General features: G+C 45.5%; 1 protein-coding gene across 1 annotated transcript; it reads right to left on the reverse strand.

Annotated features, from left to right (window-relative positions):
* On the reverse strand, positions 1 to 25,639 carry LOC308579512 (DGAT1/2-independent enzyme synthesizing storage lipids-like). Its single transcript, XM_081214063.1, has 7 exons — positions 25,317 to 25,639; positions 23,484 to 23,858; positions 21,270 to 21,434; positions 19,559 to 19,749; positions 18,087 to 18,147; positions 15,308 to 15,447; positions 1 to 198 (listed from the first exon to the last, which is right to left on the reverse strand). The coding sequence occupies exons 2-7, from the start codon at positions 23,761 to 23,763 to the stop codon at positions 94 to 96; spliced, it is 942 nt and encodes a 313-aa protein (XP_081070189.1). The 5' UTR covers positions 23,764 to 23,858; positions 25,317 to 25,639; the 3' UTR covers positions 1 to 93.
* Between the last annotated feature and the right edge of the window lie 797 nt (positions 25,640 to 26,436).

Raw genomic sequence — 26,436 nt, forward strand, 5'->3', positions numbered from 1 at the left:
TTCTGTGTATATCAACTTAGCTTTAATAACATAAGTATTAATGCTTCCTATTACAGACACCTCGTCAGAAACACTGCAACTGTTTTATATGGACTAGTTAGCTTTGTAATGCTTATCAAATCGTTCTGAAAGAGCTCTTAATATATTTCCTGGCCTTTTTTGGTGTTTATCCCGAAGATTTTCAAGTGCAATCTTCACCTGTTGAAAGAAAACCAGAGGAATACATTGTGTTAGAGGAATAGATTGCAAAATAGGTATTCACAGTTATTAATATCTGTGAGGAAAAAGCTAAAGGGATCAGAACCAGAGGCAACCCATTTATTCCAGCTATAGAAGCACAATATGTGACTTCTTTCTGGGATACACAACTGACTTTGTACACAGAGATGTGTTGCATGAGAGTCCTTGTCTCTCAACCCTCAAAAGTGGCTGCTTCAACATGGAGGTTTGGGCCAGAGCAGCGAGGGTGAGGAACCCCCACTAGGAAACTGTTCATGTCTCAGTGAATCCAGCCCACTCTCTTTGTAGCACCCTGCTTGTGGTTAACGCTTAGCTGGAATGAAATATTCAACGCAGCAATAGAGAAATTAAAATAATTATTTATTTGTCAGACAAATAAATGAGAGGCACAGTGGTATATGGTTACCAAGCTCTGGCCTGGCTCCTGCCATTATGGCCAGCCCTTATATTCCCTTAATCCAGCCCCCTTTGCTCCTCCTGTGGCTGCCTCTGTCCAATCAGCCTAGTTGGATTTCCTATTGGCTGATTGCTATATCCAATCCTAAAAGATACACCCACATCCTCCTGTCCTTATATGGAACACAAACAGCTATATATTGTTACATCTATAAATGACAAATAAGTAGTAATATATCTTACATGTGTCTCAACAAGGAATCTTAATTACCAGCTCACCTCTTGCCCTCCCTGCCCTATTGCCTTCTAAAACAAATGGTTAATCTTAAATTTTTATCTTAAACATATGTCAAGGATCTTGAGTTTCACATCAACATTGAAAGATATCCTTCATTTGAAGGTTTCTAAACAAATGTCTGACAGCTAATATATCAGGACAGCATTTGATGGCGTCTTCCTGTCTGGCAGGGGGGGCTAAACTGCTGGCTGACTTAATTCCAGGATAAATACAACTCTTCTAGCATTTGTTAAATCCTTTGCATAATTACATTTAAGCCAATATATTTAAGCTAATATATTTCATACATTATCATAGGTAACCTTTTAAAAGAATAAAGCTTCTCAAAGTAGAAAGGAAGGAACTCAGTAAAAAAAACAGTTTTTAAAGAAGGCTCTTTAGTTTACACCTCCCCCTTTCACCCTCCTTTCCAGCCTCAAAATAAAATAGGAAGAAGCTTCTTTTTCCCCAGCCAAGCCAGTTGCCTTTTCTCTCAGTTTAAGAAAGAAACAGTTTTAAAAAGACTTCCCAAAAAAGCCTCTCTTTCTCTGTCAGCTAGATGCTTCTCCCCATTTGCCTCTGGCCTTAGAAAATACAGCTCAAGGTTTAAGAGAGGCCCATGGTATCATTTTACTATTTGCCCATTCCTAATTATATTTATCTCTGCCTTTGTTATCTTCTGTAACATGTAGGGTCAGTGTCATTACTCAGTCTGTAATTTCAGCTTTTATGACTTTGAGAATTGCTTTCTGCTATCAATCAAAAGGGGCCCCTTGTCTAAGAGGAGGAAAACACTGTTTTCTTAAGCAGCTAGCCTTCTTGCCTGGCATGAAACATTTGAAAATCTACTTTTGAAAATCTAAGCCCTCTTTAATATACAAGTCCTGATCAAACATTAATAAAATGCAGGCTTATGCCTGATGCCTCATTCCCCCCTTTCAAGCTCAAGGACCTTCATCCCAAGTGTCCTTGATAGCTTGACCTTCATCATATTCCTGAGGTAAAGCTCTGTATAGGGCCATGATATGAGGTAGAGTTTCATTTGAAACCATCTTGCTAATTGTACTTCTAAAACATGAAATGATACATGGCATCATACATAAAACCATTACCACTACTGTCAAGAAAAACAAGCAAGACAATAGTATCCCTTTGAGTCCTGTGACATTAGGTAACCAATTGGTGAGCCATCCCATATCCCATCCTTCCCATGTTTGTACTGGGACATGTGCTATATTCTCCATCTTTGTGGCCAACACACGGATTGCCTCACCATTATCTGAAATGTTAAAGCAACAGGCATTCCCTGTCAAGTTCAAGACTCCACATAGGCCTCCCTGCTTGGCAAGTACATAATCCATTCCCATTTTCAGCTGCAAAATGGCGGCTCTACTTTCATCCAACTGTTGTGCAATAAGTCTCAAACTCTTGGCCGTTGCATTGGTTACAAGTTCCACTACTGCTTGCAATCGAATTATTCTGTTTAGATTATAAATAGGATCCCGTGCCCCTTGTATGAGCTCACCAGGATTCCAGGAGGCAGGATCATAATAGGCTATAATGCGCTCTGGTGGCCAATCATCAGTACCGCTCCAACTTTGGGTACTTCCTCCTGCTATATGAGAAATATCAGCGTTTCTTCGTGTACGCTTGGCCAAATTAGTGGGCATAATCCACATTGGTGGTAATACCCATCCCAGGAAACAAGTCCCACTCCATTTGGAGGGGAGTTTCTTGTATGCCCATTCTCCACATATCCACCACAACCATCGTGTCTGAGGTCTTTGGTACGTGGAGTACAGAAGGCGAAATAGCAAAAGAGGTAGAGAGTTCACAGTGCAGTATGTTAGATTGCCTTTTTCTGTCACAGTTATGTTCCATACCACTTTCCATGCATGAATAAAAGGAGGTGCACAGGGCAAGGCATCCCGAGTTCGATAGGTAGTATCGTGTGCCCAGGTATTCTTAATATTATCCCAAGTATAGTGACAATGAGAAGAGCCTATCATGGTAGAATCAGCTGCATTTGATGATTTATGTACACAGAATTCCCCTTGTACAGGTATAACTCGTAATGGTTTAGTTGAGTTCCATCCGGGGAAATTCTGTACTTCTGTTTGGTGTGGTATTTCGCTTACCATACCAATGGCATCTAATGGTATCGGTAATAAGGGCATACCTCCCTCTGAATCATCTGGCCCGAGAGAGCAAACAAGGCAATTGGTCCTATTTGCAACATTGGCTACCATTTCAGCTAAACCTACCCACATATTGTGGTCATGGCGGAATCCATATTTAGTCAATTTGGTCAGATTCAAGGACCCTTCCCCTTCCCAAGGGATCAGGATTAATAGAATCATGTTGATGTCTAGCATATGCATTCCTCCCACAAAAGATTACCTTATTGTGATAGCAAATAAATATTAGTCCCAATATAATTCCCCCAGTGACAGAAATGGGGAACCACCAAGACCAAAACATATATCCCGAGGATCCCCAATGAGTAATATCTCTGATAATTGTTCCACAAGGGGGGGGGCAGTCAATTAATTGTATAAGAGAATCTGTCCTTTCACAATCGCTGGTTCAGATGCTCCTCAAGCTTCAGGCGTGCGCAGGTCAGCCAGCTTCCAGGTTGTGGCTGCAGCAGGCCGGTCGTCTAATGTTGCCCGTGACCTAGCCCGTTCCCGGTAGGGCTAGATACGGGGGTTTTTGGAGAGAGTCAGTTTAAGAGGATTAGAGGGGTCACCTTTGCACGTCCAACTGCCTTCGGACTTCTTCAAACGGGAGTGATGAATCCAGGGGGTCACCTCAGCTACCTTCACCGCTGTTGGAGTAGAGAGCAAGACGGTGTAAGGTCCACGCCACTTAGGTGCAAGTGGATCACGTTTCCACTCTTTCACCCATACGCTATCGCCAGCCTGGAACTGATGAATCGGCTCGGCAATGCTGCACGGCGTACGCTCGAGGGCCCACCTGTTAAGAGAAACAAAAACACGGGAGAGAGATTGCACTTGTCCCTGTGTCACATGGTCTCCTATTTGTTTAAGATCAGCTGAAATATCCTGAACAAAGGAGGGCGGTCTCCCATACAGGAGCTCAAAAGGTGACAACTTAAGTCTTTTTGTGGGTGCACACCGAACACGAAACAGTGTTATGGGTAACACATCTACCCATCCCAATCCCGTTTCCTGGGTTAATTTTGCCAATTGGGTTTTCAGAGTCCGATTCATTCTTTCAGTTTTCCCTGAACTCTGAGGCCTATAGGCTGCATGCAGTCTCCATTTCACTTGTAGGACTCGACATACTTCTTGTACTACTTGATCAATGAACGCTGGCCCATTGTCACTTCCAATGCATCTAGGTAATCCAAACCTCGGGATCAATTCAGTGAGGAGTCTCTTAGTTACCTCTCGTGCCTTTTCAGTTCGGGTGGGAAAAGCTTCAACCCATCCGGTAAGAGTATCTACAAACACAAGGAGATACTTGAATCCCTTAGAAGGGACCAGCTCTGTGAAGTCCACAATTAGGCTTTCCATGGGGACATATCCCACATGTTGGATTCCAGGAGGTTGTACCGGTCCCTGCCTGGGATTGTTTTTAGCACAAAGAACACATTTCTGTGAAATGCAAGTTGCTAATTGTGATAGGTTAATAATATACAACTTCCGACTGAGACTCTCTCTGGTTGCAGTACCGCCAAGGTGAGTAGATTCATGATAATTTCTTACAATTGTGCCTGCTAGATGATGAGGTACATAAATCCTATTGTCTGGCAGGATCATCCAACCGTCCTTCACAACTGCTCCTTCCTGTTCAGCCCACTTCCTCTCTTCTGGGGTATAGTGAGGTTTAACTTCTTCTGGAACTACCTCTGGTATGAGGGCTGCTATAAATCCTCCCACAGGCTTTTGGGCTGCCTCTCGAGCTGCTTTGTCAGCAGCATGATTTCCTCTGGTTATTGGATCCCTTCCTCGTCCATGACCTTTGCAGTGCATTACAGCAATCTGTTCTGGAGCCCATACTGCTTCTAACAGGATTTCTACTTCAGGTCCATATTTCAAGGCCTTCCCGTGGGCTCCTATTAGACCTCTTTCTTTCCATAGAGCACCATGTGCATGCAGGGTTAAGAAGGCATATTTAGAATCAGTATAGATGTTTGCCTTACATCCGGCTGCCAATTGCAGAGCTCTAGTTAAACCTATAAGTTCAGCTTTTTGTGCCGAGGTGCCAGCAGGCAAAGCTTCAGCTTCCACAACTTCCTCATTGGTGACCACAGCATATCCTGCTCGTCTGGCACCTTCATGCAGGTAACTGCTACCATCAGTATAATATACAACATCTGGATTTTTCAATGGTTCATCTTTCAGATCGGGTCTACTGGAATAAACTTCATCCATTATTTGGAGACAATCATGTGATTCTTCATCATCTACCTCTGGTAGGGGCAGCAAAGTCGCTGGATTGAGCATATTCACTACTCGTAGATGAATCCTGGGATTTTCACACAATAGGCCTTGGTACCTAGCCATCCTTGGGTTCGTTAGCCAATAACTACCCTTATATTCCATGAGTGTCAGAACAGCATGAGGTACATTCACATACATCGTCTGGCCGAAGGTAAATTTATCAGCTTCTTTGACAAGGCTGGCAGTGGCCGCTACTGCCCTTAGGCATGGAGGCCATCCTTTTGCTACTGAGTCCAATTGTTTTGACAAATAAGCTACTGGACGGTTCCAACTTCCTAATCTCTGGGTCAGGACTGCCGCTGCAATCCCATTCTATTCATGTACATACAGCTGAAAGGGTTTTTCCGAATTAGGCAGTCCAAGGGCTGGGGCCTCCATAAGTCGTTGTTTGATAACTAAAAAGGCTTGTTGCTGCTCAGGTCCCCATACGAATGGGTCCTTTTCTGCACCTCGAGTGCTTTCATGTAAGGGTTTGGCCAGACTGCTGAAATCAGGTATCCATAGTCTACAAAACCCTGCTGTTCCCAGGAATCCTCTGAGTTGTTTCCTTGTGGTAGGTTCCTTGATAAGGCAAATAGCTTCTTTCCTCTCTGGTCTCAATGCTCGTTGTTGGTGTGAGATGTCAAAGCCCAAATATTTGACCTTTTCTAAACATAACTGTGCCTTTTTCTGGGAAACTCGGTAGCCAGCTTGCCAGAGCAAGTGGAGCAGTTCCTCTGTACCTTCTTTACAGGTATCAAAATCCTTTGCTGCTAGTATAAGGTCATCTACATATTGCAGAACCACCTTTTCTCCAGGTATTGAGGGGTAACTTGTTAGATCCTTCGCCAAGGCAGTGCCAAATAAAGTTGGGGAATTTTTGAATCCCTGGGGCAATCTCGTCCAGGTTAGCTGGCCTTTTGTTCCTGTCAAAGGGTCTTCCCACTGGAAGGCAAATATAGGTTGGCTCTGTGGTGCCAGCCGGCAACAGAAGAATGCATCTTTCAAGTCCAATACAGTAAAAAATGTTGCTTCTGGTGGGATCAAACTCAGCAGGGTGTATGGGTTTGGTACATTTGGGTGCAAGGTCTCGATAGCCTGGTTTACGAGCCTCAAGTCCTGCACTGGCCTGTATTCATCTGTCCCAGGTTTTCGAACAGGCAAAAGGGGTGTGTTCCATTCTGATTGGCAGGGCTTAAGCAGACCATATTTTAATAGGCGGTCCAAATGTTTCTGGATGCCCTCTGCTGCTCGCCGGGGTAAAGGATATTGCTTTACAGATACAGGGGTAGCCATAGGTTTTAAGGTTACTACAATTGGAGCTATATTCTTGGCCATTCCTGGTGGGCTATTTTCGGCCCATACTCCTGGTGGCACCTGTAGAGTTCGGAGGAGCTTGTTTAACTCTGTATCCAATGTGGGTTGGACTTGCAGGGCTGACATTAGGCGCCATGATTGTTCCTTAGGTACTGAGAGGGAAATTATTCCTGCTGCCTTTGATGGCAATTTCATTTCTGGACCTCGAGGAGTGAAGGTGATTTGGGCCTGCAATTTGGACAGCATATCTCTACCTAAGAGAGGTATTGGACACTCAGGTATATACAAAAACTGATGGGTTAAACGATGTCCCCCAATCTGGCATTCCAAAGGTTGGAGGAAAGACCTCTTAGCTGACTGACCAGTGGCACTTTTAATGACTACACTTTTGGATGCCTTTTTCTGCAATAGTTCTGGGAGTACTGAGTATTCAGCCCCAGTATCAATCATAAAGTCTATTAAATGGCTTCCTAATTGGATCGTGACCGTGGGCTCCTGGAAGCCTAACTTTATGGAGTCCGGTCTTTCCTAGTCTTGGGTAAAATCCTCCTCTGCCAGTCCAATGACATTGTCCCTACTCCGTCCTTGTCCAGGTCTCTGATATCTTCCATCTCGGATCATTCCCCGTCCCCGTCCCTGGTTTCTTGGGCCGGAGCCTGGGCCTGGGCCTGGGCGTACTTCTTCCAACCTCAGGGGTTCAGGACACTCCCGCTTCCAATGACCCTCCTTCTTGCAATTTGCACATTGATTCCTTCCCAGTGGTGGATTCCTTCCCCGCCCTCTTCCTCCATTTAAGGGGCGGTAGTCTTGCTTCACTGCTGTGGCTAGCATTACCATCTTTTCCTTCTGCCACTTCTTCTTCTCTTGTTTCTCAGCCTCATCCCTATTCCGATAAACTCAGCGTGCAATGGCCATAATTTGGCTCATCAGCATCCCTTCCCATCCTTCGGATTTCTGAATTTTCTTACGAATGTCAGAAGCGCACTGGGCCACAAATGTAGCAGTAATCATTCTGCTGTTTTCAGGGGCTTCAGGGTCAAAAGGAGTCCATATACGATAGGCTTCTTGCAGCCTCTCTAAAAAGTCTCCTGGACTCTCATTTGGTTTCTGTTCTACTTCTGAGACTTTAGACATATTAGTGGGCTTCTGGCATGCCCTGCGGATACCTTGCACAAGCGTCTGGCGGTAGGTGGTAAGTCTGGCCAGGTGAATTACATTGTTTGGATCCCAATTAGGATCTTCCAAGGGAAAGTTGTCTTGGAGATGACGGTCAATATTATAAATATTTCCCACTCTGGCCTGCTCACGCAAATATATCTGTGCCTTTTCAATTATGTCTCTCCTTTCCTCAGTGGTGAACAGAGTATTCAGGAGCTGGCGGCAATCTGTCCAAGTAGGACTATGAGTATTTATTATTGAAGTCACCAAGTCCATCATAGCCTGAGGTTTTTCTGCAAAAGATGGGGTGTGTGTTTTCCAATTCATCAGATCTGTAGTCGTGAATGGAATATATTGCAGGGTCGAAGTTCGAGGTGGCCGTGGTCCGAGTTGCCCGTTAACCAGCACAGGCTCCTCAAGTGCATCAAATACTCTTCTGAGAGGGGCTACTACGTGATCTTTCTCTTCGCCTTGCTCTAGGGGCCTCAAATCATAGGGGATGGTATTTGTCCCAAGGCGTTCTTTTAGCAGCTTTATACGCCTGGCTGTATTGCTTGCTGACCGATTAAGGTCTCCCTGTAACTTCTGTAATAATTCTCTAGGACTTGGATGTACAGGGGTTTGGGGTAGGCAATCAGTTGTTTCACTAAAAGAGACTGTAGATGGAGTTCTACTGGGACTCACAGATGGAATAACCACTTCTGCTTGGGCTTTATTATAGGCCTCCAATGCCTCCTGAAGATATTTATCATAATCTATCAAGGAATCAAGTTCTTTGACTCCAGCCCCATTATTCATTCCACTTTCTTGCCTTGGGGTTACAACTGGTGGAGTGTTTGGATTAGGCTCCCTTCGATGTGGAGCATAAGGTGGAGGTGGAAGCAGCTCTTCCTCTGGTCCCTCAAAAATGGGTTTGAGTTTATTTGGCAAGATTCCTTTCCTAGCTTCGGCTTTTACAGCCAATAATTTGCATCGTTGGACTTTGCATTCCCTTATCCATGGAGGATTTTTATTTAATGTGCTCAGCCAGGAATCTATATATGAAAATTGTTCTGGGCACCCTCCAATTTCTTTGGCGATGTTAGACCAAAGTTTGCTTACTAAATTTATATCAAAGGTTCCTTGAGATGGCCATTCAGTATTTTGCTTCGGCCACTCTAATTCACATAACGTTCTCAGGCGCTCTGGCGTCATTTTGACTCCATACGCCCCTGAGAAGGCTTTCTTAAAATTATTTAACATACATTCAAGAGGTGTATTTTCCCCTTTTGAACCCCCAACTCCCATTGTATGGCCCTGTGAAGTATCCACTCAGTCACTCACACACACGCTTCGTGGGTTTCCTTGCCCAGATGGAGTCGCCTCACTGGGAACCGAAGTACTACCCACTCCACACTCAGGTCAGCTACAGATTGCTCTGTACTTTCTCACACATACAATGCGTTAGATACTTCACCACACACTACCTCCCATTCTTCCCTTTTCCCCCACCAGATCACCATCTGATGTATCCAACCACCTAGCGTACTCAGTTCCCACTTACTGAGACGCAGAAGTTTGATCAAGACTTCTCTTCCTCCCAATTAATTGGAGGGCCAAAAATCCCTTTGTGCACTTACCCCTGGTTGGTTCCGTTTCCCCCCGGTCCGTCGCCGCCAGTGAGCAGGGTATCAGACAGACGAGACTTCTGCGTTCCCCCTGGAAAAATTTACCAGTGCGCGCTTGGGTAAGCAGTTTAGAGATCCTCTCTCTTGTACCCTGCTCAGTAGAGCGAAGGGGCTGCGTTCCAGCAGACCACTTATCCGAGTCACGGCACCATAAAATGTAGCACCCTGCTTGTGGTTAACGCTTAGCTGGAATGAAATATTCAACGCAGCAATAGAGAAATTAAAATAATTATTTATTTGTCAGACAAATAAATGAGAGGCACAGTGGTATATGGTTACCAAGCTCTGGCCTGGCTCCTGCCATTATGGCCAGCCCTTATATTCCCTTAATCCAGCCCCCTTTGCTCCTCCTGTGGCTGCCTCTGTCCAATCAGCCTAGTTGGATTTCCTATTGGCTGATTGCTATATCCAATCCTAAAAGATACACCCACATCCTCCTGTCCTTATATGGAACACAAACAGCTATATATTGTTACATCTATAAATGACAAATAAGTAGTAATATATCTTACATGTGTCTCAACAAGGAATCTTAATTACCAGCTCACCTCTTGCCCTCCCTGCCCTATTGCCTTCTAAAACAAATGGTTAATCTTAAATTTTTATCTTAAACATATGTCAAGGATCTTGAGTTTCACATCAACATTGAAAGATATCCTTCATTTGAAGGTTTCTAAACAAATGTCTGACAGCTAATATATCAGGACAGCATTTGATGGCGTCTTCCTGTCTGGCAGGGGGGGCTAAACTGCTGGCTGACTTAATTCCAGGATAAATACAACTCTTCTAGCATTTGTTAAATCCTTTGCATAATTACATTTAAGCCAATATATTTAAGCTAATATATTTCATACATTATCATAGGTAACCTTTTAAAAGAATAAAGCTTCTCAAAGTAGAAAGGAAGGAACTCAGTAAAAAAAACAGTTTTTAAAGAAGGCTCTTTAGTTTACACCTCCCCCTTTCACCCTCCTTTCCAGCCTCAAAATAAAATAGGAAGAAGCTTCTTTTTCCCCAGCCAAGCCAGTTGCCTTTTCTCTCAGTTTAAGAAAGAAACAGTTTTAAAAAGACTTCCCAAAAAAGCCTCTCTTTCTCTGTCAGCTAGATGCTTCTCCCCATTTGCCTCTGGCCTTAGAAAATACAGCTCAAGGTTTAAGAGAGGCCCATGGTATCATTTTACTATTTGCCCATTCCTAATTATATTTATCTCTGCCTTTGTTATCTTCTGTAACATGTAGGGTCAGTGTCATTACTCAGTCTGTAATTTCAGCTTTTATGACTTTGAGAATTGCTTTCTGCTATCAATCAAAAGGGGCCCCTTGTCTAAGAGGAGGAAAACACTGTTTTCTTAAGCAGCTAGCCTTCTTGCCTGGCATGAAACATTTGAAAATCTACTTTTGAAAATCTAAGCCCTCTTTAATATACAAGTCCTGATCAAACATTAATAAAATGCAGGCTTATGCCTGATGCCTCATCTTTATGTTTACCAAGGGCACTGTATGAGATTGGCAGAGAAACAATCAAACATATGTGCCTTCAGCTGCTTTGTGCACAGAAGTTACCTTGCATGGTTGTTACAATGTAGGATAAAAGGAGCGAACCTCAGGACAACCAAGGCATAACCCCTTGCAGAAAGAAATTTCTTATCTGCCCCTTTAAACAGGCAATCAATACCTGAAACTTGATGCAGCAAGAAAACAAGCAGAAATTGCTTGGAGAAGGATCAGGCATACTAAACAATGTTCCAACCCTTTTCCCATCAGCCACCAGGACCCCACATGCTTCTCCCCTTAGCCCCCTTCCTTTGGGATTCAGATTCCAATGTTTTCCTGGAGGAAGGGGGGAAGTGTAACATCCCCTGCAGAAGCAGGTGGAATAAGTCATGCAATGAAATACCATACAAATGGTATCTGTGTTTGACATTGTATTCAGTGAAACGGCATCTCATATAGGAGCTTGCTGATGCATGAAACATAACAAATCACAATATACCGTATTTTTCGCCCCATAAGACGCACCGGCCCATAAGACGCACCTAGATTTTAGGGGGGGAAATGAAGGAAAAAATTTTTATTTCCCCCCCGGGTGCGCTGCGCTACACCAGGAGCTTGGGGCGTGCGGAGCTCAGCGCGCCCCAAGCTTCTGCGTGCCGGCAAGGTCTCCGCTAGCGTGGGAGAGCCGGCGCCTCTCCCAGGGCTAGCGGACCCCTGCGCTAATCCAGAAGCTTGGGGCGTGCTGAGGTCAGCGCGCCCCAAGCTTCTGCATGCCGGCAAGCAGTCCGCTGCCGCCCCAAGCCTTGCGCACCCGGCGGGACCTCCTGCCGGGTGCGGGAGGCTTGGGGCGGCAGCGGACTGCTTGCCGACATGCAGAAGCTTGGGGCGCGCTGACCTCAGCACGCCCCAAGCTTCTAGGTGCGCGCAAGCAGTCCGCTGCCGCCCCAAGCCTTGCGCACCCGGCGGGACCTCCTGCCGGGTGCGGGAGGCTTGGGGCGGCAGCGGACTGCTTGCCGGCATGCAGAAGCTTGGGGCGTGCTGAGGTCAGCGCGCCCCAAGCTTCTAGGTGCGCGCAAGCAGTCCGCTGCCGCCCCAAGCCTTGCGCACCCGGCGGGACCTCCTGCCGGGTGCGGGAGGCTTGGGGCGGCAGCGGACTGCTTGCCGGCATGCAGAAGCTTGGGGCGTGCTGACCTCAGCACGCCCCAAGCTTCTAGGTGCGCGCAAGCAGTCCGCTGCCGCCCCAAGCCTTGCGCACCCGGCGGGACCTCCTGCCGGGTGCGGGAGGCTTGGGGCGGCAGTGGACTGCTTGCCGGCATGCAGAAGCTTGGGGCGTGCTGAGGTCAGCGCGCCCCAAGCTTCTAGGTGCGCGCAAGCAGTCCGCTGCCGCCCCAAGCCTTGCGCACCCGGCGGGACCTCCTGCCGGGTGCGGGAGGCTTGGGGCGGCAGCGGACTGCTTGCCGGCATGCAGAAGCTTGGGGCGTGCTGACCTCAGCACGCCCCAAGCTTCTAGGTGCGCGCAAGCAGTCCGCTGCCGCCCCAAGCCTTGCGCACCCGGCGGGACCTCCTGCCGGGTGCGGGAGGCTTGGGGCGGCAGCGGACTGCTTGCCGGCATGCAGAAGCTTGGGGCGTGCTGAGGTCAGCGCGCCCCAAGCTTCTAGGTGCGCGCAAGCAGTCCGCTGCCGCCCCAAGCCTTGCGCACCCGGCGGGACCTCCTGCCGGGTGCGGGAGGCTTGGGGCGGCAGCGGACTGCTTGCCGGCATGCAGAAGCTTGGGGCGCGCTGACCTCAGCACGCCCCAAGCTTCTAGGTGCGCGCAAGCAGTCCGCTGCCGCCCCAAGCCTTGCGCACCCTGCCTTCAGGGCGCCCGACGCTCCGAGAAGCAGGCTGCTATCTGCAGCCTAGGCAACCCTGCGGGACCTCCCACAGGGCTGCCTGGGCGGCGGAATTGTTCCCGAAGCGTCGGGCGCTCTGCCTTCAGGGCGCCCGATGCTCCGAGAAGCAGGCTGCTATCCGCAGCCTAGGCAACCCTGCGGGACCTCCCACAGGGCTGCCTGGGCGGCGGAATTGTTCCCGAAGCGTCGGGCGCTCTGCCTTCAGGGCGCCCGACGCTCCGAGAAGCAGGCTGCTATCCGCAGCCTAGGCAACCCTGTGGGACCTCCCACAGGGCTGCCTGGGCGGCGGAATTGTTCCCGAAGCGTCGGGCGTTCTGCCTTCAGGGCGCCCGACGCTCCGAGAAGCAGGCTGCTATCCGCAGCCTAGGCAACCCTGCGGGTCCTCCCACAGGGCTGCCTGGGCGGCGGAATTGTTCCCGAAGCGTCGGGCGTTCTGCCTTCAGGGCGCCCGACGCTCCGAGAAGCAGGCTGCTATCCGCAGCCTAGGCAACCCTGTGGGACCTCCCACAGGGCTGCCTAGACTGCGGATATCTTCCTGAAGCCTGGAGAGCGAGAGGGGTCGGTGCGCACTGACCCCTCTCGCTCTTCAAGCTTCAGCGAAAGCCTGCATTCGCCCCATAAGACGCACCCAGATTTTCCCTTCATTTTTGGAGGGGAAAAAGTGCGTCTTATGGGGCGAAAAATACGGTATGTGTTGCAGGTTTAGAGTTGATAGCTTGGTAGTAGGTCAGGAATTATGGCACCCTTTAACAAAGCTGTATCCAATGCTCTCTTAAACACACATCAGTGTGTACATGCAACATATATCAATGTGTACAATGAACTGTCTTCCTCTTCAGCCCTCTCCATATCCTCAAAAATTAGCACTACCGTGGCTTGGAGGTACCTTGTCAGGCAAATTCTGGGGCACATAGTGTAGGGTTGCCATATGTTTGGGAAATCCCATACTGGTCCTTCTGGGGCCATCTGGGGGGTTTCTTTTTTCCATTTTAAGGAAATATCCGAGTTGAGGGGGTAAATTTGTGTGTGCGCTGTTTCGGGCTCCTACGTGAGTGGCTCTGGTTCTGTTTTGCGCATGTGGGCAGTTGGGGTGTGAAAAGGGCAATCCCCCCAAATCTCAACTTTCTGACCAATGGCCCCAAAGAAGCTCAGCTCAACAACTTTTTATGCAATTGACCAAAATTTTCATCAGGAGCAATTAGAATAAGATCTATTATTTGATTATTGATATACCATATTTTTAGCCCTATAGGACACACTTTTTCCCCTCCAAAAATGAAGGGGAAATGTGTGTGCATCCTATGGGGCGAATACAGGCTTTCGCTGAAGCCTGGAGAGCGAGAGAGGTTGGTGCGCACCGACCCCTCTTGCTCTCCAGGCTTCAGGAAGCTATCCCCCCACCCCGGCAAGCTCTGGGAGTGATGGAGAAGCTGCGCGCAACTTCGCCATCGCTCTGGGACCCGTTCTGGTGGCTGGGGTCAGGGGAAGCTTGGGTTTCCCCAGCTCCACAAGCTCCGAGAGCAATGGCGAAGCTGCCCGCAACTTCACCATCACTCTCGGACCCGTTCTGGGGGCTGGGGTCGGGGGAAGCACAGACTTTCCCCCACCCCACAAGCTCCGGGAGCGATGGCGAAGCTGCCCACAACTTCGCCATCGCTCTGGGACCCATTCTGGGGGCTGAGGTCGGGGGAAGCTCCGGCTTCCCCCGCCCCCAGCCCTGCTAGCTCCAAGAGCGATGGCAAAGCTGCGCGCAACTTCGCCATCGCTCTCGGACTCTCCAGGCTTTGCGCAGCTCTCCGCAAGCGGCGGGAACCCGGCGCTGGGCTCCCACAGCTTGCGGAGAGTTGCCTGCATTCCAAAGCCTGGGCGTGGTGAGCTCAGCGCACCAAGGCTTCAAGCTTCGCACAGCTCTCCTCAAGCTGTGGGAGCCCGTGCTGGGCTCCCACGGCTTGTGAAGAGCTGCCTGTTCTTGGGGCTGGGGTCCGGGGAAGCTCGGGCTTCCCCCGCCCCAGCCCTGCCCCTGGGGGAAAAATAATGTTTTCCCACATTATTTCCCCCCAAAAAAACTAGGTGCGCCTTATGGGCCGGTGTGTCCTATGCGGCGAAAAATACGGTAAACCTCCAGAATGTATTTTGTATGCTCAACCCTAATATAGTGGGAAGAAGAAATCCCATTGCATGAGCAGATCTCTCCTTGTACTGCATAGTTCCCCCCCCCCCCCATTTAATTAGTTTCAACAAGTTAAGGAGAGGGAAAATTGAGTGATGGGCATAATGCACAAAAGTATATAAAATGAACCCTATATCTGGTCATATAGAATGAGGAAATCAATATGTACAATAAAATTTAGAGCTGAAAGAGAAACCAAGAGGAAAAGAAATATTCTGCTTTTAAACTTCCAAGTTTAGAGTTAACTTACTCTTTCAGCCAGCTCTACAGCTGTTATATTTGGATCATATGGGATGGGTTCTCCAATAAATGTCCTCAATTTCACTGGAAACCCTCCGTAAATGGGAAGAAGCATACATCGAGTTTTCTCATACAGCCATTTTGTCAGCCCTGTGTATGAAATGGAAGAAGATTCTGAAGGAAAGGGACACCATATCAAATCTGAAATTAGTTGACATTCTCAGGGTTTAGCAATTGCAATAAATAGGAAGAGAGGAAAAGTTAAATAATATGAGTGCTTGGGAAAAAAGATACAGTGGTACCTCGGGTTATGAACACTTCAACTTACTTTTTTTGGGTTATGAAAGATTGTAACCTGGAAGTACCGTATTTTTTGCTCTATAACACACACCAGACCATAACACACATGTAGTTTTTAGAGGAGGAAAACAAGAAAAAATATTCTAAACGAAACAGTGGATATATGATTTTTGTGGTTCATGCTGTGGCCACAGACATGTGATCTGACGGTGAGTTTGGGGTAGCTCAATGCAAAAATCCTGAGGATCCATGTGGATCCATGCTAAAGTCGCCCTAAAGTCGTAGGGGCGCTGGGGGAGTGAATGGGAAGCAAGAGAAGGAGAACGATGCCTCTCTCTCTCTCTCTCTCTCTCTCTCTCTCTCTCTCTCACACACACACACACACACACACACACACACACACACAGAGTATCAATCCCAAAGTCGCAGGAGAGCGCAGGGGTGCTGGGAGAGTGAACGGGAAGCAGGAGCAGGAGAACGATAGGTCAAGCACGCACACACACAGCCCCTACAGTGGCTAATCCAAAATCGGACAGCAAAAAACTGCAGGCAGGGACAGAGAGCACGGGGTTGTTTTATAGCAGGCATCCCCGCTCTGCTTCTCTCCCTCCTCCCTGGCTCGACTGGCTGAAAAGCTTTGATGCTACTTAGCAGCTCAGTGGGGAGGAGAGAGGGACATAGAGCACGGGGTTGTTTTAAAGCAGCCAACCCCGCTCTGCTTCTCTCCCTCCTCCCCGGCTCGGCTCACTAACAGGAGCCGCTTACACCCACTTTGCTGTTTCAAAGCAAACCACAGACTGCTCACAACTGCAGCAGATTCCCCCACCATCCGTAGGCATTCGCTCCATAACACGCACAGACATTTCCCCTTACTTTCTAGGAGGAAAAATCTGTGTGTTATGGAGCGAAAATTATGGTAAGTTGTCCAAATTCTTGGAGGACTCGCCGCTGCCTGGAAGCAAACCTGGACATCGGTGGGGCCTACAGAGCTCTAAGAGGCCTCTGCGAATGCAGGGAACCAAGCCCCAACATCCGAGGTGCCTGCAGGGCTCTGCGACTGCCAGGCGCCAAGCCCAGACATCCGCGGTGCCTAGAGCGGTTCTGCAAATGCCGGGAGCCAAGCCTCGACGTCCGAGGTGCCTGCAGGGCTCCACAAATGCCGGGAGCCAAGCTCTGGCATTTGTGGTGCCTAGAGGGGCTCCGTGAATGCTGGGAGCCTAGTCCTGACGTCTACGGTGCCTGCAGGGCTCCACGAATGCCAGGAGCCAAGCCCCGACATCCGCGGTGCTTAGAGCGGTTCTGCAAATGCCTAGTCCTGACATCCGCAGTGCCTGCAAGGCTCCGCAAATGCCGGGATCCAAACCCCGACATCCACTGTGGCTGCAGATGCTCTGCGACTGAGCTCCAGCCCCAGGAGCTCTCTGAGGCCTCCACGAATGCCGGGAGCCAATCCGATTGTGATTGTGGAAGAGCCCCCTGCAAACAGTGAGTTTGGAAATAAATTTTAATTTTTTTCATCTTAAGTACCGTCTTATTTATTTTATAGTACAGTACATTGATTATTGCCTTCATTTTATGGATCAATGGTCTTGTGAAACAGTAAAATTTGTGTTAAATTGATGTTTTAGGGGGTGTTTTTTCATCATCTGGAACGGATCAATCCACTTTCCATTACTTTCAATGGGAAAGTCTGCTTCAGGTTAAGAACGTTTCAGGTTGAGTACAGACTTTTGGAACCAATTAAGTACTTAACCTGAGGTACCACTGTACAAAATATTCAGTCAGCTCTTGTCAGCTCTTTGCAATCAGTCATAAGTTGTGTACAATAGACTACAGAATATGGTATGTTTCCTGTTCAGTTCCCCTCCATGTTAGGGTTGCTCCCACATTTATCGATTATAGCTTTCTGTCAAATCTAATAGAAAACTAAGCAAGTGCATGTCCACTCAGTACTGAGGGGGGTAGCACAGCTTTTGCAGATAATAATGGAATAAAATCTATTAAGTAAAGGTAAAGGGACCCCTGACCATTAGGTCCAATCGATCCAGTCATTTTATGGATCAATAGTCTCGTGAAACAGTAAAATTTGTGTTAAATTGCTGTTTTAGGGGGTGTTTTTTCATCATCTGGAACGGATCAATCCACTTTCTATTACTTTCAATGGGAAAATCCGCTTCAGGTTAAGAATGCTTCAGGTAAGTACAGACTTCCAGAGCCAATTAAGTACTTAACCTGAGGTACCACTGTACAAGATATTCAGTCAGCTCTTTGCATTTATCGATTATAGCTTTCTGTCAAATCTACTAGAAAACTAAGCAAGGGCATGTTCACTCAGTACTGAGGCAGGCAGCACAGCTTTTGCAGATAAGTGGACATGGAATAAAATCTATAAGTGAGTAGTAAATAGATATTCTTTTAAAAAGATCATTCTATATTATTAAAATGTATATTGCCTGAGATCTCTTGATCAACCAAGGTATTTAACTTACTTGTCTTTCCAATGGTCCTGTATGCTTCACAAATGTTTTGTGTAAAAATAGGGATGATGGGCTAAAAAAAAAAGATGAAACAAACATGAAAAGAAAGGTGAGGATAGGATAATTATTTTGTCCCAACCAAGCCTTAATTTTTGTTATGGATTACGAAGAATGCTTCACATTTGTGATTATAATGAGAAGCAACTTATAAATGATAATGTAATTGGCTTTAAAATTCCTGACACATCTATTCAAATCTCTCAGATAAAGAAAATTCAGAAGCTGTCCTCCAGATTTTCAGGAATTTAAGGGGGGGGGGATTTCCTGGTTTGCCCTGAGGGGGAAAGGAAGCCAGGTTCAGCCAACTGGCCGCTGCTTTTTGGAGTTTGGGAACAGCTCGTAGACAATGAGCACCCCAAAAAGGTCTTGGGGATGACCAGGACTCTGAGGGTTCCTGTGGAGGTAAAAAGCGAGTTCCCAACAGGTCTGAGGTTCCATTTGGTGCTGGCCTAACCCGGCTGTCAAGCTATGATCTCTGGGCTCCAATGTGTTCCAGAAGCAAGCTGCCTCAAATTTCCTACTGAGTGAGCAGCAGATTTCCCAGAAAATAAAACCAAGGAAAAGGGGATTTATTATTCAAGTGTCTTTAGCATTTGGATTAATTTGGCGAATTTCCAGGAGAAAAAAAGGAGAGTCTTCTCTGGAATTGGTGACTATCCTGCATTGGAATGAGATGGCTGAAGCACTGAAGGAAACAAAGAAACTCTGCCATCGGAAATAAAAGGAGGGGGACAGGGACACGAACTTTGAAAACTTTCTTTTTTTAAAAAAAAGCATTCAAACTTTTATACTCCTCCCCCCCTGGATTCAACTGGCGGCAACTATAGCATCTCAGGAACTATTGGCAGACAATTTGGCTTTAATTGAATTGAGGGGAAAAGAGATGCTATAAAGATTTAGATCTATTGCTCAGCAATCTGGTGAAGCAATAAGAGATAAAATAATTGAGGCACCTGCAAATCTTCTTGAGACTCAGAAGCAGAAGGTATATCAAGCTGTTGATCATGCTTTCAGGGTTAAATCCCCGAATGCTAAGAAGAAAACATTTCCAGGAGATTGCTTGGTCTTTTTTTTATTCTAGAAATAGCAAAGACTGAGTGCTCCAGACATATTATGAGAAGGATCTTGAAATAGATGATGACTGGCAGCATTAAGATAAACTCTGCAGTGTAATATGTTTTGATGGATTCAATAATGGATTACTGAATAGTATAGTTTTTGTAAAATATGCAGGGATTTACAATATGTAAAGGGTTTTTTAAAGCAGTGTTGGGGAGAGCTGTGGCACTCCAGATATCATTTGACCCCCAAACAGGATATTTGCCATCCTCAGCTTTTTTGGATGCTGGATCAAGGATGTCAACACATTACGTCTTATCTAGGATAATCGTGAAGGCAATGCAGATTGCACAAAGATCACTCACCACTTTCGCCTCCAAAGCTGCCTGAGCAAAACCTGTGCGTTTACCCCACATTATGCAGTAATCATGACTATACATTGCTTCTCTACCTCCACCAGGAGAAATGCCTATTAAACGGCCTTTCTTCATCATTTCCACAATTTCAGCTTTCTTGTAAGATTTCAACCCGAGCACATAATAAAACATCTGCAGCCCTGAAAAAATAAGCCCCAAATAGAAGAATGCATTTTATTTGAAACTTATTTAGGAAATAGTGTGGATACAATACAAGTGCCATTATTCCAAAGATATTGCACTATTATGGATCACAAGCATAGCTCTCTGCCAACCCATTTTAACTAGGATTTCATGGAGGGGGGCTTTATGCTAATTCCTCTTTTGCTCAGTAGGCTTTTTTTTGGAAAGCACATTGAGTGGGATTGAGTGCTGAGGTGGGAACTTTTTAGAGATGTGTTCCTCAAGTCAAGTCTGTAATACATTCAAGTTTGCATTATGATAAAAATACAGCTCAAAGTGCCTTGCTGCACCACCCAAACCTTCAATCCCTTTAGGGTGCAGAGCTTTTGGATATAGTAGATAGACACACACAGGGGCGGGGGGGGGGGGAGATACACGCATGGCACAGAGGAGACAATGCTGGTGGAAAACTGCCTCCACCAGCAGAGATTGGTACACAGATATATGGGTGGAGGTTATATGCTGCATTAATTAACCTAGTGGAAAAACTCCAAACAGCGCTCTGTGCTACTGGGTCTCTTTGGCCTCCTTCCTTCAAATGACCTTTCTGTGATGTCATAGTTTCCTGGGGTGGCTGCTGTGTGCATGCAGAGGAAGATGATGTGGGGGGAGTGGCAGTGGAGGGCCATGAACACTACAGCAAGGGTGCCACATGTGTTTGATTGCAGTCACATGGGGGCATAAAAGCTGTGTGTGGCAGTGCTTGATTGGCCATGTGTTTGGGTGGGGCCATGTTTTCTGGGATCTGTGTGGAGATTTGGTTATAGGTTGGACTTGCTATGAAAGCCTCAGACATGTCTTTGGGGCTTCACTTGGGCTTCTGCCCTTTTCCTTAGCTGTAGCTCCTACCCCATCCCAGCTGCCACCCAGTGGTGTTTGAATACAGGGATTTTGCACAGGTGGTTTGCTAGTGCAGATGCTCCCAAGCAGAATCCCATACTTTGTGTTGTTCTTTCCAGTAAGGAATATCCCATCTTTACTAATGACAGAACTTTGCAAAACTCTTTGTACTTGAGAAAATCATCAACTTAGATACCCCAAAACCTACGCCTTGCCCTGTTCTGGTATTAAAGTGAACAGCAATTATTACATGAGAGCTTGTAGTCATAGCATAGGAATCAGATGACACATTATCCAGATTCCTCAGTTTTTAGATCTCTGAGGAAGAATGTAGACAGAAAAGCAAGGCATTTCTTCATGGAGACCATTTCTGCTGACTCAGTTGTGAATTGGAAATAATTATTCATCCTGCATTCATTCTCTTTTACTAGCAATGACTTGGTGAGAAAGTACCTTCATCTGCACTAACTAAACTATTTCACCTGTTGCTGCTATTTTATTTATCAGTTGTTTCTACCTGCTTTCCTGATGTACAGTTTTATATTTTATAGCATTGTTTCATAGCTTATAGCATTGTTTTATGTCATATTTTACATGATTTATGTAAAAAAGCATGATTTAAATTTAAATAATTTACCTGGTATCCAATACACGACATGATGCATTAATGAAAAGCATGCTCTCCCCGTCTCTAAAAAATATCTAGCCGCAAAAAAGACATAGCCGATAGACACAACTCCATGATGATAAATAATAATCCCTGGTCCTTTAGGGATATGTTCTATACCAGTAAGTTCATAACCTGAAAATAATACAAAATGCAACAAAGAAATATTGCAACCATTACTGGAGGAAATCAGTGTGTTTCAGAAAGAAAAAAAAAATTAAGATCAGGTTAAAAGCTCTGTTATATGCTTTTGAATTATGAAGCTGGAGGAGACTCTTGAGAGTCCCATGGACTGCAAGAAGATCAAACCTATCCATTCTGAAGGAAATCAGCCCTGAGTGCTCACTGGAAGGGCAGATCCTGAAGCTGAGGCTCCAATACTTTGGACACTTCATGAGAAGAGAAGACTCCCTGGAAAAGTCCCTGATGTTGGGAAACATTGAGGGCACAAGGAAAAGGGGTCGACAGAGGACAAGATGGTTGGACAGTGTTCTTGAAGCTACCAGCATGAGTCTGACCAAACCGCGGGAGGCAGTGGAAGACAGGAGTGCCTGGTACGCTCTGGTCCATGGGGTCACGAGGAGTCAGACACCACTAAATGACTAAACAGCAACGACAATATACCGTACTCCAGCATTCTGGATGCTAGGTTGTCAACCACACGGATCAAGACTTTCTCTGTGGTGGTCCCTTAATGAATGAAGGGATTTCTCCTCTCATAGAATGTTCCTTCCTTGCTTCCTTTTGAGTACAGGTGATAACATTTTTGCCCAGTCTTTGAGTGAGCTAAAACTGTGTTTTGCTGTTTTAGTCTACTTTAAGCTTTTAAATAGGGTTGAGCCCTTGAGACAGTTTAATGTATTGTTATAGTTATACTAAAGTTTTCTGAGACTTTTTTAATTTAAAGAGTACTATACCCCTTCTCTTTGAGAGCAATCCAGGGCCTGGAGTATATTTCTTCCCTGTCCCAAAGAGCTCCAACTTCAGGCATCTTCAGACCATTCTCTGAATCTCTTTCTACCAAGTGAGAAAGCTGTTTCCTAGACAGCCCAACCCCCCCTTGACCATGCCCTAAGTAGCTACACGGTCTCATCCTTATGGCCCAAACTTGGTTTTAGTCGTGTATTTCTGATTTAAGTTTCTACACTTACAGTAACATGAGACCTGTGGGAAGCACTGAGAACATATAAAGAGTCCTATGGATCAGGCCAAAGGCCTCTGTATTAGACCATCCTGTTTCCCGCAGTGTTCATCTAAATTGGTAGCCATCACCACATCCTGTGCTGGCAAATTCCATAGTTTGTGTACATACAGTGGTACCTCGGGTTACAGATGCTTCAGGTTACAGACTCTGCAAACCCAGTAATAGTGCCTCAGGTTAACAACTTTGCTTCAGGATGAGAACAGAAATTCGAGGCAGCCTGCTGCAGGAGTGATCCAGAGATCACAGTTTGACAGCGGGGTCAACAAATGGAACTGCAAACCCGTTGGGAACTCACTTTTGACCTCCATAGCAACTACAGTGGTACCTCAGGTTAAGAGCTTAATTCATTCTGGAGGTCCTTTCTTAACCTGAAACTGTTCTTAACCTGAGGTACCACTTTAGCTAATGGGGCCTCCTGCTGCCGCTGCGCCGCCATGGTGCAATTTCTGTTCTCATCCTGAAGCAAAGTTCTGTAACCTGAAGCGTCTTTAACCCGAGGTACCACTGTACATAGTTGCTAATTGTGTCTCTGTGAGGGGTAAAAAACATTCTCCAGGTTTCTTTTGGAGACGAAGAGTACTTAAAATGTGGTTTATATGTATAGTGTTTATGCAGTCACCAGCTGACCCTTTCTTTTGTAATCTGTCTTATTTATTTATTTTATCATTTATTGAATTTATATACCACCCTATATTTGGAGGCCTCAGGGGGGTTCACAGAACCGCCTTAGTTTCATACTTCATAAAATGCTTTATTTTTCTTATTACATAAATAAATAGCCATGCCTTTATTTTGATCCTTATGTAGCCAACCCAAACTTGTAGCTGTTGTGACTCTGAGGGGGGTTCAGAGGTCCAGTCCTGATTCACTGTGGCAACTATTGTTCCAGTGCTTCAAGCCTGAAATTCTGATCCTCAGTCCTATGAAATTATAGTGACTCATAAGGAAGAATTATTGCTATGAAAGAAACTTTCACTCACCATGCCATATCTTTCCATATATATCTATAATATGAGCAAAAAATTTCCTTGGCTTTTTCCAAATTTTGCTATCAGGACCAGTTTCTTGGTGCTTATTCATCTTCATGTAAACATATAGCCCAAATGAGCAAGCACAGCCAACCAAATATATATCTATTATTAATGAACAAAGCAAAATCAGAAGCTTACGAAACCACCAAGGGTGAACCACTGAGCTCAGGTATTCTTCTAAATAAGGAAAACTAATCAAGTTTTGCAGCATTTGAGTAAACCAGCTCATTGTTTCCTGATCTGAAGCACCAAGCGTATGCCAATGAAATAAATATATGAAGTGAAATTTTCTTCAGTTGTGATGCTATTTCCCCCACTGTTTACCTGGAAAACAGAAAATGCAGTACATTGGTTTGATCTGTCATCCCAGAAACATTCATGAATACATCAAAATCTCATGCTGCTTAATATTTTCCTAGTTTTCCCCACTGTAACTTGCCAAGTTGCCATATTGTGTTTCCAACATCCATCATGGAGATTTACAAAATTACAAATATATGACTCCATCATTTATCTGTTGTAAACCAAGCTGGTTTCGTTCCACTGCTGAAGGTTTTTGTTTGTTTTGTTTTGTTTTTTGCATTTTCAAAAACAGGAACAGAGAGCATCTTTTATCCAACATAGGCATGATGCCTTGAAGTAAAGTTGAAGGTCTGGCAGGGCAAACCTCCTCTTTCTTTTCATCAATCATAATTTTAAACTTTACTCTGGGATTCATTCCCTGCCATATGAACCTTAATACTTTTTTCTGCCACTCTATGAAACATCAGATATCATTTATAATTGGAAGGACATTCATTTTGATGGCCAAAACAGTGATAGCTGAATTCTCTCCCATATTTCCAAATCTTTCTTTCTTTTCAAGCTTTTACATAGTTGTCTTGATAGATATTATGTTTTTTTATTGTTAACCAAATCCCCAGATATTTTATTTTTGTTTCTATTTCCCACCCACATTCCGATTCAATGTCTTTTTTCTTTGATTATTCTTTATTTTTTTAGCAGCATCTTGATTTTCCCTTTATTTTGTTTGCAGCCAGCCAATTTTACAAATCTACTTATCTCTTCTGTCACCTCCAGTATGCTCATTCTGGGTTGTTCTAAGGTTAATACGATGTCATCCGCGAATGCTTTCAATTTGTAATTTTGCTGGCCCACTGTTATTCCATTGATTTTATTCTTAATCCTTATATTTTGAGCCAGTACTTCTAATATTAATATAAATAACAGCGGGGACATTGAGCAACCTTGCCTCATCCCTTTATATATCATACATTTTCCTGATATGTTGTTTACAATTATATTGGCCGTCTGATCATTATAGATTGATTTTATACTTTTTATAAAGGTCTCCCCTACCCCCACTGCTGGAGTATTAAGGAAAGTGAGAAAGGGTCACTTCTCCAAGAGCCCGGCAAGGCCCTCTGCAGCCGCAGATATATCATGTGATGTATTGAGATATTGTGGTATTTAGCTGGTAATATATTGTGATGTTATAAACCTGATATCGCCCAGCCCTAAAGCACACTGAAAGACAGACAGCATTTCTCTCTCTCTCTCTCTCTCTCTCTCTCTCTCTCTCTCTCTCTACTGATGCCTGCACAGGAAGTGACAAATAGCACAACTACTAGCACATTTGCAAACGAAGAAGGGTCCAGTATGGTTTCAAATAGAATGAGAGACTTTGATGAGATTCCTGCATTGCAGGGGGTTGACTAGATGACCATTGGAACCCTTCCAACTCTACACTTTATGATTATCTGAACAAAAACTTTTACTTACATTCCTGGTAAGCCTAAATTGCCTTTAATTCAGTCACCCCGCTCTTGAAGCAGCAGAAGTCTTGTCTGGTGCACTTTTTCGTAGGCTAATTTCCACCCCTATGGAGACATGTCCCTTTATGTGGCTGTTTAAAGAGATTCTGATGGGTGTGCCATCTGAATGAGGAAACGAAGCATTGTGAAAAAGAGGGAGTGCTTAGAGTGCCTGCTACTTGGAAGTTGTGGCCATTTGTAATTAAGGATAACTGATGAGATCACATCTACAATAGCAGTCATATTGCACGATAACATATTGGGTCACAGAAAACCATTTATTGACTAAGGAGTAAAGGTAAGAATTGTGACAAGATATGCATGTAAAAGGATCATCCTGCAATATGTAAACCTTACTAACATGTCATGTTTACAATATTGAATCTTAGCACTGTAAAAGCTCTTCCATTGGGCCTGCCATTTAGTTCTACAGTTATTTAGTATAATTAGGTCTTTAACGTCCCTCGAGGGACAGCCAAATTTAAATAACAATTTGACACACAGCTGTGAGGCATTTGCGAGCTTTTTTGCAGAGAAGTTCTTTTTGCTCCACCATGACCTCCCTGCCAATTTGGATACAATAAAGGAACTGGAGGCCCCTCGACTGTCCTCGGGCCCAGTACTGGACCACTTCGACCGGATATCCCCAGCCGATGTGGACAGACTCCTCCGAGCTGGAAAGCCCACCACCTGTCCTCTTGACCTGTGCCCGTCTTGGCTGATTACAGCGTGTCCAGGCAAGGTGCGGGGCCCCCCTAGGGGATATAATCAATTTGTCCCTTGGCACATGGACATTCCCAGGGGAACTGAAGGAGGCAATGGTGCGCCCGCTCTTAAAGAAAACATCATTAGATCCTTTAGATGTAAACAATTACCGCCCCGTTTCAAATCTTCCGTTCCTGGGTAAGGTGATTGAGAGAGCGGTTGCTGAACAGCTTGGTGGGTTTCTGGATGAAACATCGGCTCTGGATCCATTACAGTCCAGCTTCCGTGCTGGTCATGGGACCAAAACGGCTCTGGTCACCCTAACAGATGATCTCCGTAGGCAGCTAGATCGAGGCGGGTCGGGGCTGCTGATTCTTCTAGAC

Source organism: Podarcis bocagei (genome assembly GCF_964188305.1).
Source record: "Podarcis bocagei genome assembly, contig: HAP1_SCAFFOLD_109, whole genome shotgun sequence".
NCBI lineage: Eukaryota > Metazoa > Chordata > Lepidosauria > Squamata > Lacertidae > Podarcis > Podarcis bocagei.

Bases quoted from the DNA above. Each gene is read 5' to 3' on its own strand.
- LOC308579512 (XM_081214063.1), bottom strand. From the start codon at position 23,763: ATGAGCTGGTTTACTCAAATGCTGCAAAACTTGATTAGTTTTCCTTAT. The intron at 18,148-19,558 runs GTGAGTGATCTT...TTTTTTTTTTAG, and splicing joins CAGCTTTGGAGGCGAAAGTG to CCCATCATCCCTATTTTTAC. The intron at 15,448-18,086 runs GTAAGTTAAATA...TTTCATACACAG, and splicing joins CAGGACCATTGGAAAGACAA to GGCTGACAAAATGGCTGTAT.